General features: G+C 40.1%; 1 protein-coding gene across 1 annotated transcript in view; it reads right to left on the reverse strand.

The window, feature by feature from the left end:
* The window catches only part of LOC133633432 (potassium voltage-gated channel subfamily KQT member 5-like), a 123399-nt gene that overhangs the window by 81226 nt on the left and 29194 nt on the right, over positions 1 to 12979 (reverse strand). The window contains exon 6 of the mRNA XM_062025958.1: positions 1712 to 1837. Coding sequence (XP_061881942.1) covers positions 1712 to 1837 — 126 coding nt within the window. The remainder of the gene's footprint in view (positions 1 to 1711; positions 1838 to 12979) is intronic.

A 12979-nucleotide genomic window follows, 5' to 3' on the forward strand; every position in this document is an offset into this window, starting at 1 on the left:
GCTATTCCCCGCACCTGCTTTGTGTTAGCAAGCGAGGCTATTTACGTTGTTGCTATCCTTCTTTGTGTGGACATTGTTGATCGTCACGTCATGTACGGACGCACTTTGTGGACGCCGTAAGTTTTTGCTGTCGTCCAGCATTCTGTTTCGGTTTACTTTGTAGCCAGTTCAGTTTTACTTTCGTTCTGCATAGCCATTGCCCTTTCCTTTCCCTTTCCCTTTCCCTTTTGTTCATTTTTGGTTTAAGCATTACATACCTGTTTACCTGCACGCTGCCTCCCGCTGTGGTCTGCAAATCGGGATCACAACAAACCATCCTTGTCTCACCCGACCCATTCTGACTTTTACAAAGCAATTAACTACCTGCTGCCACCTACTGATGTAATAGTGTGATGTTGTTGCGCTATATTATGAACTAGACAGGGTGTTATATTTTATTTTGAAGTATCGCTTTTATTTTGAAGAACTGGATGTCCGGTGCGGGAAGTGTCTTTGCTGTTTTTTCGGTTGTTTACTTCCTCTTCCTTCTGACTTTTGAGTTGGAAGGTAATAGTTCTTCAATGCTCCGTGTTTCTTCATATTGTAAATAGTCTTCCTAAACGTTCCTAAATACTTTAAAAGTTAACACAATAATGTTGTGGGTATAAGCGATGTGTTGTTTTAAGTTATTTTTCTGCACAATTTTGTTAATTAGGAAGTAGAGCGTCGACTGTGTGAATTGTTTGGTCGCATTTACGCATGGTATTTACACCACACAGGAGCAGAAATCAGTCCGCCAGAAAGCTGAGACCTGTGTGTGTGTTTTGTGTTTCAACACAGGTTACCAATAAATAATGAAACGACGGCATGGTGAAGTGTCTTTTATTTAAAAAACCACACAACGCAGAATAAGACTCACTACACTGACATGGATTATTTATTCGAATAATTTTGTGTAAGCTATCACACAACTCTTATGCTTAAAGGCCGTTGCTATGGTTATTATCAATTGTGCTGAAGTTGTACTTTTCTATCTGTGCAAAGGGACAACTTGCAATCTTGGATTGCAGTCGTCTCTTATTAGTGTTTGTTACCATGAATTGATTAACGTGGACCCCGACTTAAACAAGTTGAAAAACTTATTCGGGTGTTACCATTTAGTGGTCAATTGTACGGAATATGTACTGTACTGTGCGATCTACTAATAAAAGTTTCAATCGATCAATCAATCAATGTGTCCGGGACATCGAGTACCGTGATGCAGACAAAGCAGAGACAGGGCGATATCACGGGTGTCAGCACATTTGCATTTCTGAATAATCATATATCGTGTCTAACTGGGGCTGCTGAAATGACCCCCCTTCAGCCTCAGTGATGTAACCAGGGACCTCCCAAATAAATAGTGGAGCACGTGGGACTGGACCTTAGAGCGTGGTGGGAGATTTTAACTGAGTGTGCAGCCCCAAACGTCTCTCCTCATTGAGCCAAATTGAACTCTGTCTCTGCATGATTCCTTGCTTCTTGTCTGTTTAATAGATGTCATCAGTGTTTGAACCTGACAGTATTACGTGGTTACCCTGCCGAGTTTTACCGACATGACCCACGGCCAAACACAGGGGCAATGAGAGCCATGGACGTCATGGCCGCCGTGAAATTCCAGCCCTGCACACAATTACCATCTTTGTATAGAAACCCCGCGAACAGTCACAACAGTTACTTCTCCAAGACTCACCGTGCCCCACCACAGGGCGTCTGCATACGTGGCAAACTCCTTGTTGAACTTATTCTCCACCAGGTAGACGAGGAATGAAGAAAATATGAGGACCAAGAAGCCAATGTACCAGGCGGTGACAAGTTCCTACGGACAGAGACAGTTTTAATTTAGAATCGTTTGGCACCATTCAGGTTACATGTTTCATATATTTTATTACACAAATTGTAATCCCGCATTCCATCCAGCTGTATAATCACCCGCCATACAGCAATAGATGATATCTGTCTATTACCTGACCGCTTCCATGCTACCTCTCTTTGTTGATAATGTCTATTTTTTGCTGGATCTACTCTCTATTTTATGCTGCTCTTTTTTGTTGTTGTTGCTGCAGCTGTTTCATATACTGTAATATTGCACATGGTAACTGGGATTTGTTATATATTGTATGTATTATATAAAAATATAATATGATATAAAAATATAATATATCAGTATATATTATATGTCATATGATACGTCAAAGTGTACCAACTTATCGGAATACGTCCTCAGACTTCTTATGCCCCAGGCACGATGCATTATTTATAGCAGGGGTGTCCAAACTTTTTCCACTGAGGGCCGCACACGGAAAAATTAAAGCATTTGGGGGCCATTTTGATATTTTTCATTTTCAAACCATAACAAAATATATGGATTTTTTATTTATTTTACCTTTAGGGGTCCCGGGGACCATAAAGGGTCTCAGTCATTAAAATGTTAAAAATAAGTCAGATTATTATTTTTTTTTAATTATTTAACGCTTAGTTGATATAAAGTAATACAAATTAAAAAAAATGTTTTATGGCTTTTCTGTCAAAAACAACTTAGTTTTTTTTATAGTAAAACTGAAATATGCAGTATTTAGTCATTAGAGCCCTAAAAGATCAATAATGCAGGACACCATTGATTTTAATTATTTCATATTTTTGAGTAATCACAGTGAAAAGATAAATAAAAAATCACTAAATATATTTGGGATCTAAAAGGTGCCCCACTCATAAAGTGATACATTTTCATTAGGTTTTTCTTTTACTTTCAACACTCAAGTTACGAGATCAACTTCAGATATATCTGTTGATTTTATGCTGGAACTATTATTTTGTTTGTTTTATGCGCTTTTGTCAAAGGAAACTTTGATGTTTTTATATGGCTACTACACAATATATGCAATATTTACCACATAAAACATTTTAAAGTGAAATATTTGAAGTAATTGGAGCCCTGAAAATAATTAATTATAACATGGATTTTTTGTCATTATTTTTTTTTTTTTGAGCAATGGCAAAAAACGAAAAATAAAGAAAGATAAAAGAAAAAAAACAGCCTGCATGGCAGCTTTTGTGTCAACATTGCAACTTTTTCTCGTTAGATTTCACCTCATTCCACTTTTTTTAATGTTCTTTTTCATTTTTACAATAGTATTTCCAGAATGTGTGGCGGGCCGGTAAACAATTAGCTGCGGGCCGCAAATGGCCCCCGGGCCGCACTTTGGACACCCCTGATTTATAGAGATGTCCGATAATGGCTTTTTGCCGATATCCGATATTCCAATATTGACCAAATCCTTAATTACCGATACCGATATCAACCGATACCGATATATACAGTCGTGGAATTAACACATTATTATGCCTAATTTGGACAACCAGGTATGGTGAAGATAAGGTCCTTTAAAAAAATTTAAAAAATAAAAAATAAGATAAATAAATTCAAAACATTTTCTTGAATAAAAAACAAAGTAAAACAATATAAAAACAGTTACATAGAAACTAGTAATTAATGAAAATGAGTAAAATTAACTGTTAAAGGTTAGTACTGTTAGTGGACCAGCAGCACGCACAATCATGTGTGCTTACGGACTGTATCCCTTGCAGACTGTATTGATATATATTTACCGTAATTTCCGGACTATAAGCCGCACCTGACTATAAGCCGCACCAGCTAAATTTAGGGGAAAATACAGATTGCTCCATATATAAGCCGCACCCGACTATAAGCCGCAGGGTTTTGATGTGTAATTACCGTAGTATATAGGGGTTCCTGCTACCACGGAGGGGATTGTCGGGACAGAGATGACTGTTTGGGAACGCGAAGCGTCCCATTTATTAACAATAAATCTTTCAATTATTCAATCAAACTTTCACATCTTTGACATGGCGAACAGCATTCGTGCAGAGTACAAATAATACAACGGTGCAAAGTAATACAAAGTGCTCGCCTGTACGTTATCAAAATAACCAGCCTACCGGTATATGAAAAGTCAGTCTTTAATCATTGTGTCATCGTCTTCCTCCTGCGTACTAAAACCACCGAAATCCTCTTCGTCGGTGTCGGAGAAGAACAGGCCGTAAATAAGCCGCACCCTTGTATAAGCCGCAGGGACCAGAACGAGGGGAAAAAGTAGCGGCTTATAGTCCGGAAATTACGGTATATATAATGTAGGAACCAGAATATTAATAACAGAAAGAAACAACCCTTTTGTGTGAATGAGTGTAAATGGGGGAGGGAGGTTTTTTGGGTTGGTGTACTAACTGTAAGTGTATCTTGTGTTTTTTATGTTGATTTAATAAAAAAAAAAAAAAAACCGATACCGATAATAAAAAAATCGATACCGATAATTTCCGATATTACATTTTAAAGCATTTATCGGACATTTCTAATGATTTATGATCTACAATAAACTTACAGGGAGCAAGGAAGCAAAGAAAACACCTCGCTCGTCGATCTTGTCGAAATTGTACACAGGCTATACATAGTTTGTCTGCGTTAGCGCTTATAATAACAACATCACTAATACTTGGTTAATATTCAAATCACAAAATGTAAATGATAGCGGTTTTTGAATGGACATGTATTGGATATTGTGGGCGAAATAGAGGACCTTCCATTGGCTCCCTGTTTATTTACATGTTTTTTTAAAAATCCATTCTTTGTCATGTCTTTCATAATGATTGTAAACGATAGGCAACATTTTTAAAAAAAAAGTGCAGTTCACTTAACTCTATTGTAGGCAGACTTTTATTTAGGTTTATTTACGAGTTAGAATGCATTAAAAAAAAAAAAAGATCCAATTTCTTGTCTCTCATAATGATTGTAAACGATAAGCAAAATTCCAAAAAGTGCAGTATCCCTTATATTCAACAGTTGATGTTGGTTATTGTGGCCACACAAGTCAGTCCTTTTTACACCTGACCTTAAAAACCCCCTTGAAGAAGGAATTTACAAGGTCCAAATAGCCAACTGCATGTTTTAGTATAAACCTTAAATCAGGGGTGTCAAATGTACGGCCCGGTTTTATCTAAGTTTGCTAAGTCTAAAAATGAGCCGACATATTTCAATGAAGGAAACTGCTGTTCCAAATGTGTCCACTAGATGTCGCAATAGCAATTCTTTGTATCTTTGTAGATGATGCTACATATGTAAAAACAAAATAAACCACATGATGTTAGTGCACCGGTCGAGGAAAATGAGCAAACTACATAAATAACATCCTGTAATTTCATTTTGATATCATTTTTTTTATCTTGATAGATTGAAAATGAACACCAATGAGTTGACTGATGAGCATTATCACATCATTTATTCAGAAAGTATAAATAACGACAAAGAAAGATAGAATACTATTACAGACAAGTCATTGTAATGTCTGCTCGCGGAAAACAAACATCCTAATCTACGATTTGACTCCCTCGAATGGCCTAGACGCTGTGAACAACATGAACAGGCTGTTCTGAAAAACACCCCCGGGGACACCTCAATGATGGACGCTTTTGACCTCCCTCCCTCCTCAACGACACCTGGAGTCAAACTTTTGCTTGCATGCATAACGGCCCCAGCCTATGAACATTACAACGACACACCCAAGACAATGGACATATACACAAACACACACCCCCTCCCGCACCCCACGCCTTCACCACCGCTTGATTCCCCTCGGGGTGATGGACGGCAGGCAGCGCTTCATAGCAGCAGTCGACCTCCAGGGCCCCAACTCCCCGCCCCTCAGTTGCGAGTTGTCGTGATTAAATGTAAGGTGTTTATGTGTGCATGGCATGGAGGTTTTTTCCCACTCCAGACTAGGCCCCCTTAGGAGCCCAGTCTAGATTGTATTTTTTTACTCATCTTTTTCCCCAGCGTTTTACCTTTTTCTTATCTTTTACGGGGCGCCTTTGTAACCCTGTACACTGTTTGTTTGTCTAATCTTGAACGGGTTTGTGCTGAAAACATAGTTTTGTTGTACTTGTGCAATGACAATAAAGTCCTATCCTATCCTATTAACCGCAACATTTAAGTGTAAAAAAACCAACATTAATTTTTAAACAAAGAAAACAATCTGATGTTGTCTTTATTTTGAAGTTATCGTGCCGTGATTTTACCAGGGAGTAGATTTTTCTCCATATGGCCCCCGATCTAAAATGAGTTTGACATCCCTGTCTTAAATGGTATTCTTGTATAGCGCTTTTTTAATTTTTTACCTCCAATGTATTCAAAGCACTTTTGACACTATTTCCACATTCACCCATTCACACACGCCATGCGAGGCCCTAACCCCGAGCAAGGGTGGAGTGTCTTGCCCAAGGACAGGACTAGGGTGGTGGAAGTCGGGAATCAGGAAAAGCCTTATCCCCGCAGCTATGGCCGCCCTTAACAGCAGGCCCGGCCGACCTGTCTGACAAGCCTGTAAATGTGTGTTGGTCATGTATGATGTCTTTTTGTTATTTTTGTTTCGTGATGTGTAATGTCTATTGTTCAAATGTACCGCAGTGAAAATGAATTTCCCCAACGGGGACCAATAAATCTAAATTTAAAATCTAAATCAACCAGGAACCTTCAGCCATGCCGTCCCCGTTAACCCTTGTGTAATGTTCATATTGTTGTTACTCAGCCAGCGTTTGTGGGTCTGATGGACCCGTTGCATTTTGTGGCTTTTAACGCCACACAATCAAAGACTTTTATGTTAAAATACTGAACAGATGTTTACCTAACATAAAAGTGTTTGATTGTGAGGCATTAAAAGCCACAAAATGAAACGGGTCCATCAGACCCACAAACGCTGGCTGAGTAACAACAATATGAACATTACACAGGGGTTAACACTGTCTGCTCTCATTTTCTCGCACATTTGACCCTCTGATGTTCTGTGTACCTACACTCTGTCCTCCTCCCGTCTAGGCCTGCTGTGTGTGTGTGTGTGTGTGGTACACAGAACATCAATTTCCACACTTCTATTAGCCAGTGGACCCGGACATCTTATATGTAATAGAAATGTGTAGGGTGGGGTGTATGGTATATGTATTCTGATATATGTTCTTCACAGAAGATGAGCCAAGGTCAGTGAGTCTCAGTTTGAAAAATTAAATTCAATTAAACGGGTCCCACAGACCCGAACACCACACAAGCGGATGTTTTTAGCACGACCTGAGTTGCATCAGTTCCATTTCTTGACTAATGATGATGGCACTCTGACCATGCAACTTCCACTTCGGACAATCCTCGTGGTTTCAGGATTGTTCACGACCGACCCACATAAATTCCCCTTCTCAGAGCGGCACCGTTGTTCTTCCACACCAAGACCAAGTAACCACAGCACTTAAAACCCGTGGTTAGGCACACAGAGCTGTAAACCTGTTATTTTGGGCTTTATTTGTGGTGGAGACAGTCCGATCCTGAATGAATTAATACATTTTGTCATCGCTAAATGGAACTCTTTGGAGTTTCCCATTTCCACATGCTGTTCAACTTATGTCCTTACAATTCATAACCGGCATCTTAAAATCAAGTTACAGCATATTCACTATGAATCCACAGCTTTGACATGAGCTAATACATATGTGGAAGTCGCTTCCTAGCAGCTCCACTGTTACACACGTCACAGGAGCCAGGCGTGCAGTTTTTAACAGAGTTTTAATGTTCATCAATTTAATCAAATCCTCCCACACTCCTGTTCCCGGCCGCTACTGTTAAAGACAACAGGTGATTAGATAACTCGCACCACCTGGGAGACCTAATCACCTGTTCAGCTGTGTCTCGCCGTCGGCACTGCCACGCCCCCGTCTGATGGTGCTCTGTCCTCAGCACCACGGACAGAGGCGGTGACCTCCGCTCCTGCAGGCAGCGCTGGCCACACCTCCCTCCACAACATATTCTATATTCTCCTGAGAACTAGCATCCTTTGCCATGGGCATTGTTTTGGTCAAATTGATTTGTTAGAGTTACACCTTTTGGGTAAAAAAAAAAAAAAGTACTGCAAAACACAAATGTCCCCTGCAGAGGACGCTTCTAAGCATGAGTGGCCTGTCTTGGCTTTTTTTGTGCGAAACCCAAAATCAGTGAAGTTGGCACGTTGTGTAAATCGTAAATAAAAACAAAATACAATGATTTGCAAATCTTTTTCAACCTATATTCTTTTGAATAGACTGCAGAGACAAGATATTTAATATTCAAACTGGAAAACGTTGTTATTTTTTGCAAAAATTTGCTCATTTGGAATCAGAATAGTTTTTGTTGCCATTGTTTTAAAACGGGTTCACAAACTAGGAATTTTTCTTGGTGCAATCGTGCAACATAAAACACTTTTAACACAGATTTGGTAATAACAAGAGCTCTATCTGAGCTATCAGATCTTGTTATAGACTTAGAAAGGAATTCAAAGGAGCTACTTTTAGGAGTTATTGTTCATGTGCCTGATGGCCAAGGGGAAAAAACTGTTCAGGTGGCGGGAGGTGTGGGTCTGGATGGACCGTAGTCTCCTGCCTGAGGGGAGAGGGGAGAATAGTTTGTGTCCAGGGTGAGAAGAGTCATCTGTGACTATGCAAAGCGAAAGCCATTTATCAACAACACCCAGAAACGCCGCCGGCTTCACTGGGCCCGAGCTCATCTAAGATGGACTGATGCAAAGTGGAATAGGGTTTTGTGGTCTGACGAGTCCACATTTCAAATTGTTTTTGAAAACTGTGGACGTTGTGTCCTCTGGAACAAAGAGGAAAAGAACCATACGGATTGTTATAGGCGCAAAGTTGAAAAGCCAGCATCTGTGATGGTATGGGGGTGTATTAGTGCCCAAGGCATGGGTAACTTACACATCTGTGAAGGTGCCATTAATGCTGAAAGGTACATACAGGTTTTGGAGCAACATATGTTGCCATCCAAGCAACATTACCATGGACGCCCCTGCTTATTTCAGCAAGACCTCCTGACCTCATGGTAAACTACCGGCCGGTGGCCCACCTTCCGTTTATCTCGAAAATCCTCAAAAAAATTGTTGCACAGCACAGCCGCTAAATGAACACTTAGCGTCTAACAATCTCTGTGAACCCTTTCAATCCGGTTTCAGGGCAAATCCCTTTACGGAGACAGCCCTCGCAAAAATGACTAATGATCTATTGCTAACGATGGATTCTGATGCTTCATCTATGTTGCTGCTTCTTGATCTTAGCGCCGCTTTCGATACTGTTGATCATAATATTTTATTAGAGCGTATCAAAGCGCGTATTGGTATGTCAGACTTAGCCTTATCTTGGTTTAACTCTTATCTTACTGACAGGATGCAGTGTGTCTCCCATAACAATGTGACCTCGGACTATGTTAAGGTAACGTGCGGAGTTCCCCAGGGTTCGGTTCTTGGCCCTGCACTCTTTAGTATTTACATGCTGCCGCTAGGTGACATCATACGCAAATACGGTGTTAGCTTTCACTGTTATGCTGATGACACCCAACTCTACATGCCCCTAAACACGCCGGACTGTAGTCAGCTGGAGGCGTGTCTTAATGAAATGAAACAATGGATGTCCGCTAACTTTTTGCAACTCAACGCTAAGAAAACGGAAATGCTGGTTATCGGTCCTGCTCAACACCGACATCTATTTAATAATACCACCTTAACATTTGACAACCAAACAATTAAACAAGGCGACTCGGTAAAGAATCTGGGTATTATCTTCAACCCAACTCTCTCGTTTGAGTCACACATTAAGAGTGTTACTAAAACGGCCTTCTTTCATCTCCGTAATATCGCTAAAATGTGTTCCATTTTGTCCACAAGCGATGCTGAGATCATTATTCATGCGTTCGTTACGTCTCGTCTCGATTACTGTAACGTATTATTTTCGGGCCTCCCTATGTCTAGCATTAAAAGATTACAGTTGGTGCAAAATGCGGCTGCTAGACTTTTGACAAAAACAAGAAAGTTTGATCATATTACGCCTATACTGGCTCACCTGCACTGGCTTCCTGTGCACCTAAGATGCGACTTTAAGGTTTTACTACTTACGTATAAAATACTACACGGTCAAGCTCCTGCCTATCTTGCCGATTGTATTGTACCATATGTCCCGGCAAGAAATCTGCGTTCAAAGAACTCCGGCTTATTAGTGATTCCCAGAGCCCAAAAAAAGTCTGCGGGCTATAGAGCGTTTTCTATTCGGGCTCCAATACTATGGAATGCCCTCCCGGTAACAGTTAGAGATGCTACCTCAGTAGAAGCATTTAAGTCTCATCTTAAAACTCATTTGTATACTCTAGCCTTTAAATAGACTCCCTTTTTAGACCAGGTTGATCTGCCGTTTCTTTTCTTTTCTTTTCTACTCTGCTCCCAACCCGGGGTGGGCCGCTAGCCTGTCCATCGGATGGGGACATCTCTACGCTGCTGACCCGTCTCCGCTCGGGATGGTTCCTCCTGGCCCCACTATGGACTGGACTTTCGCTGATGTGTTGGACTTTCACAATATTATGTCAGACCCACTCGACATCCATTGCTTTCGGTCTCCCCTAGAGGGGGGGGGGGGGGGGGGGTTACCCATATATGCGGTCCTCTCCAAGGTTTCTCATAGACATTCACATTGACGTCCCACTGGGGTGAGTTTTCCTTGCCCGTATGTGGGCTCTGTACCGAGGATGTCGTTGTGGCTTGTGCAGCCCTTTGAGACACTTGTGATTTAGGGCTATATAAATAAACATTGATTGATTGATTGATTGATTGATTGAAGACAATGCCAAGCCACGTGTTACAACAGCGTGGCTTTGTAGTAAAAGAGTGCGGGTACTATACTGGCCTGCCTGTAGTCCAGACCAGTCTCCCATTGAAAATGTGTGGTGCATTATGAAGCCTAAAATACCACAACGCAGACCCCGGACTGTTGAACAACTTAAGTTGTATATCAAGCAAGAATGGGAAAGAATTCCACCTGAAAAGCTTCAAAAATGTGTCTCCTCAGTTCCCAAAAGTTTACAAGTGTTGTTAAAAGGAAAGGCCATGTAACACAGTGGTAAAAATGCCCCTGTGCCAACTTTTTTGCAATGTGTTGCTGCCATTAAATTTTAAGTTAATGATTATTTGCAAAAAAAAAACATGTTTCTCAGTTTGAACATTAAGTCTCTTGTCTTTGCAGTCTATTCAATTGAATATAAGTTGAAAAGGATTTGCAAATCATTGTATTCTGTTTTTATTTACCATTTACACAACGTGCCAACTTCACTGGTTTTGGGGTTTGTAGATATGTTCCTCTGCAAATATGCTTACACTAAAAGAGTCATTCATGAACTTTTCATAGCTTCTCCACTTTTTGCTTCATTTTACAAATGATCAAAATGAAGCACGCGGCAATGAAATAAACATGTTTGCAGCCACACACTATTTCAAACACGGCGTCTAGATAGAAACATACAACTTAGCTCCACCAGTCACTTAGTCTTCCACACAAATCCCACAAAAATGAACAGGGAATCGAAAAAAAGTCTCTCATTGCGACACGTGCGTTTTCATGGAACGGAGGCCATTTTGGTGGACACTGCAATATTTTCTAAAATCCCAGGTCAATGACAACAATTACGAAAACGGAGGCCTGCATGTGGTCTGGTTCTTCATTTTACGACGTTTTGTGGTTGTGAACTGGCTTCTATGAATGAATGAAACATGAACATATTTTTTGTCTGTAAATATGATGCTCTCTCGGCACTCTATGAAAGCTCTTTCCCATCGCTCTATTTGAAAGACTGTAACACCCAAGAACAGAACGACACAAAGTAAAGGACGTTAACAGGATGTGACGTAGGGGGACTCGCCTCTTCCATTTCAAAACAACACGTTTTAGAGCTGTTGCCATTTCTAATATAAAGTAGCGTAAAGTTCTTACATCTGTCAGTAAACTCACCATGAAAGCGCTAAAACATACCGGTATAGTAAGCTTACATTATTCACCCAAGGACCTTTGGTTATTAGAGTGTTGTTGTTTCCAAATGATGGATTGATTTAATTTTCTGAAAATACGGTATATACCATGACGTAAGTTTATTTGCAACAAGCATGTCTTGGTAGTTATATTTAGGCATATAGCAACCACAAAAGAACAAAAAAACCAATGCGACTATTGTCATTTCTTTACACTTAGTCCCCCTATCAATCACTACTAATTAACTCGATTGCACCACAGAAAGTTTCCCAAGCAAACCAAATGTTCAAACAAACATTTTACAAAGTGATTACTGCAGACACGAGCATGGTCCGATTGTATTCCACAAGATGACGAAAGTGATATTTTCAAGAGCCGTTTCCTTTCGACGCACTTTTGTTTTTCCCTGACTTTATTACCTTCATGAGCCACTTCTTTCGGGACTCTATGAAAGCACTTTCCCATTTCTCTATATTTGAAAGACTAACACCCAATAACAGAACGGCACAAAGTAAAGGACGTAAACAGGATGTGACGTAGGGGGACTCGCCTCTTCCATTTCAAAACAACACGTTTTAGAGCCGTTGCCATTTCTAATATAAAGTAGCGTAAAGTTCTTACTTATATCTGTCAGTAAACTCGCCATAGTAAGCTTACATTATTCACCTAAGGACCTTTGGTTATTAGAGTGTTGTTGATTTAATTTTCTGAAAATACGGTATATAACATGACGTTAGTTTATTTGCAACAAGCAAGTCTTGGTAGTTATATTTAGGCATATAGCAACCACAAAAAAACAAAAAACTAATGCGACTATAGTCATTTCTTTACACTTAGTCCTCCTATCAATCACTACTAATATAACTCGATTGCACCACAGAAAGTTTCTCAAGCAAACCAAATGTTCAAACATTTTACAAAGTGATTACTGCAGACACGAGCATGGTCCGATTGTATTCCACAAGATGACGGAAGCGATATTTTTAAGAGCCGTTTCCTTTCGACGCACTTTTGTTTTTCCCTGACTTTATGACCTTTATGATCCACTTCTTTCGGGACTCTATGAAAGCACTTTACCATC

Source organism: Entelurus aequoreus, linkage group LG18 (genome assembly GCF_033978785.1).
Source record: "Entelurus aequoreus isolate RoL-2023_Sb linkage group LG18, RoL_Eaeq_v1.1, whole genome shotgun sequence".
Taxonomy (NCBI): Eukaryota; Metazoa; Chordata; class Actinopteri; order Syngnathiformes; family Syngnathidae; genus Entelurus; species Entelurus aequoreus.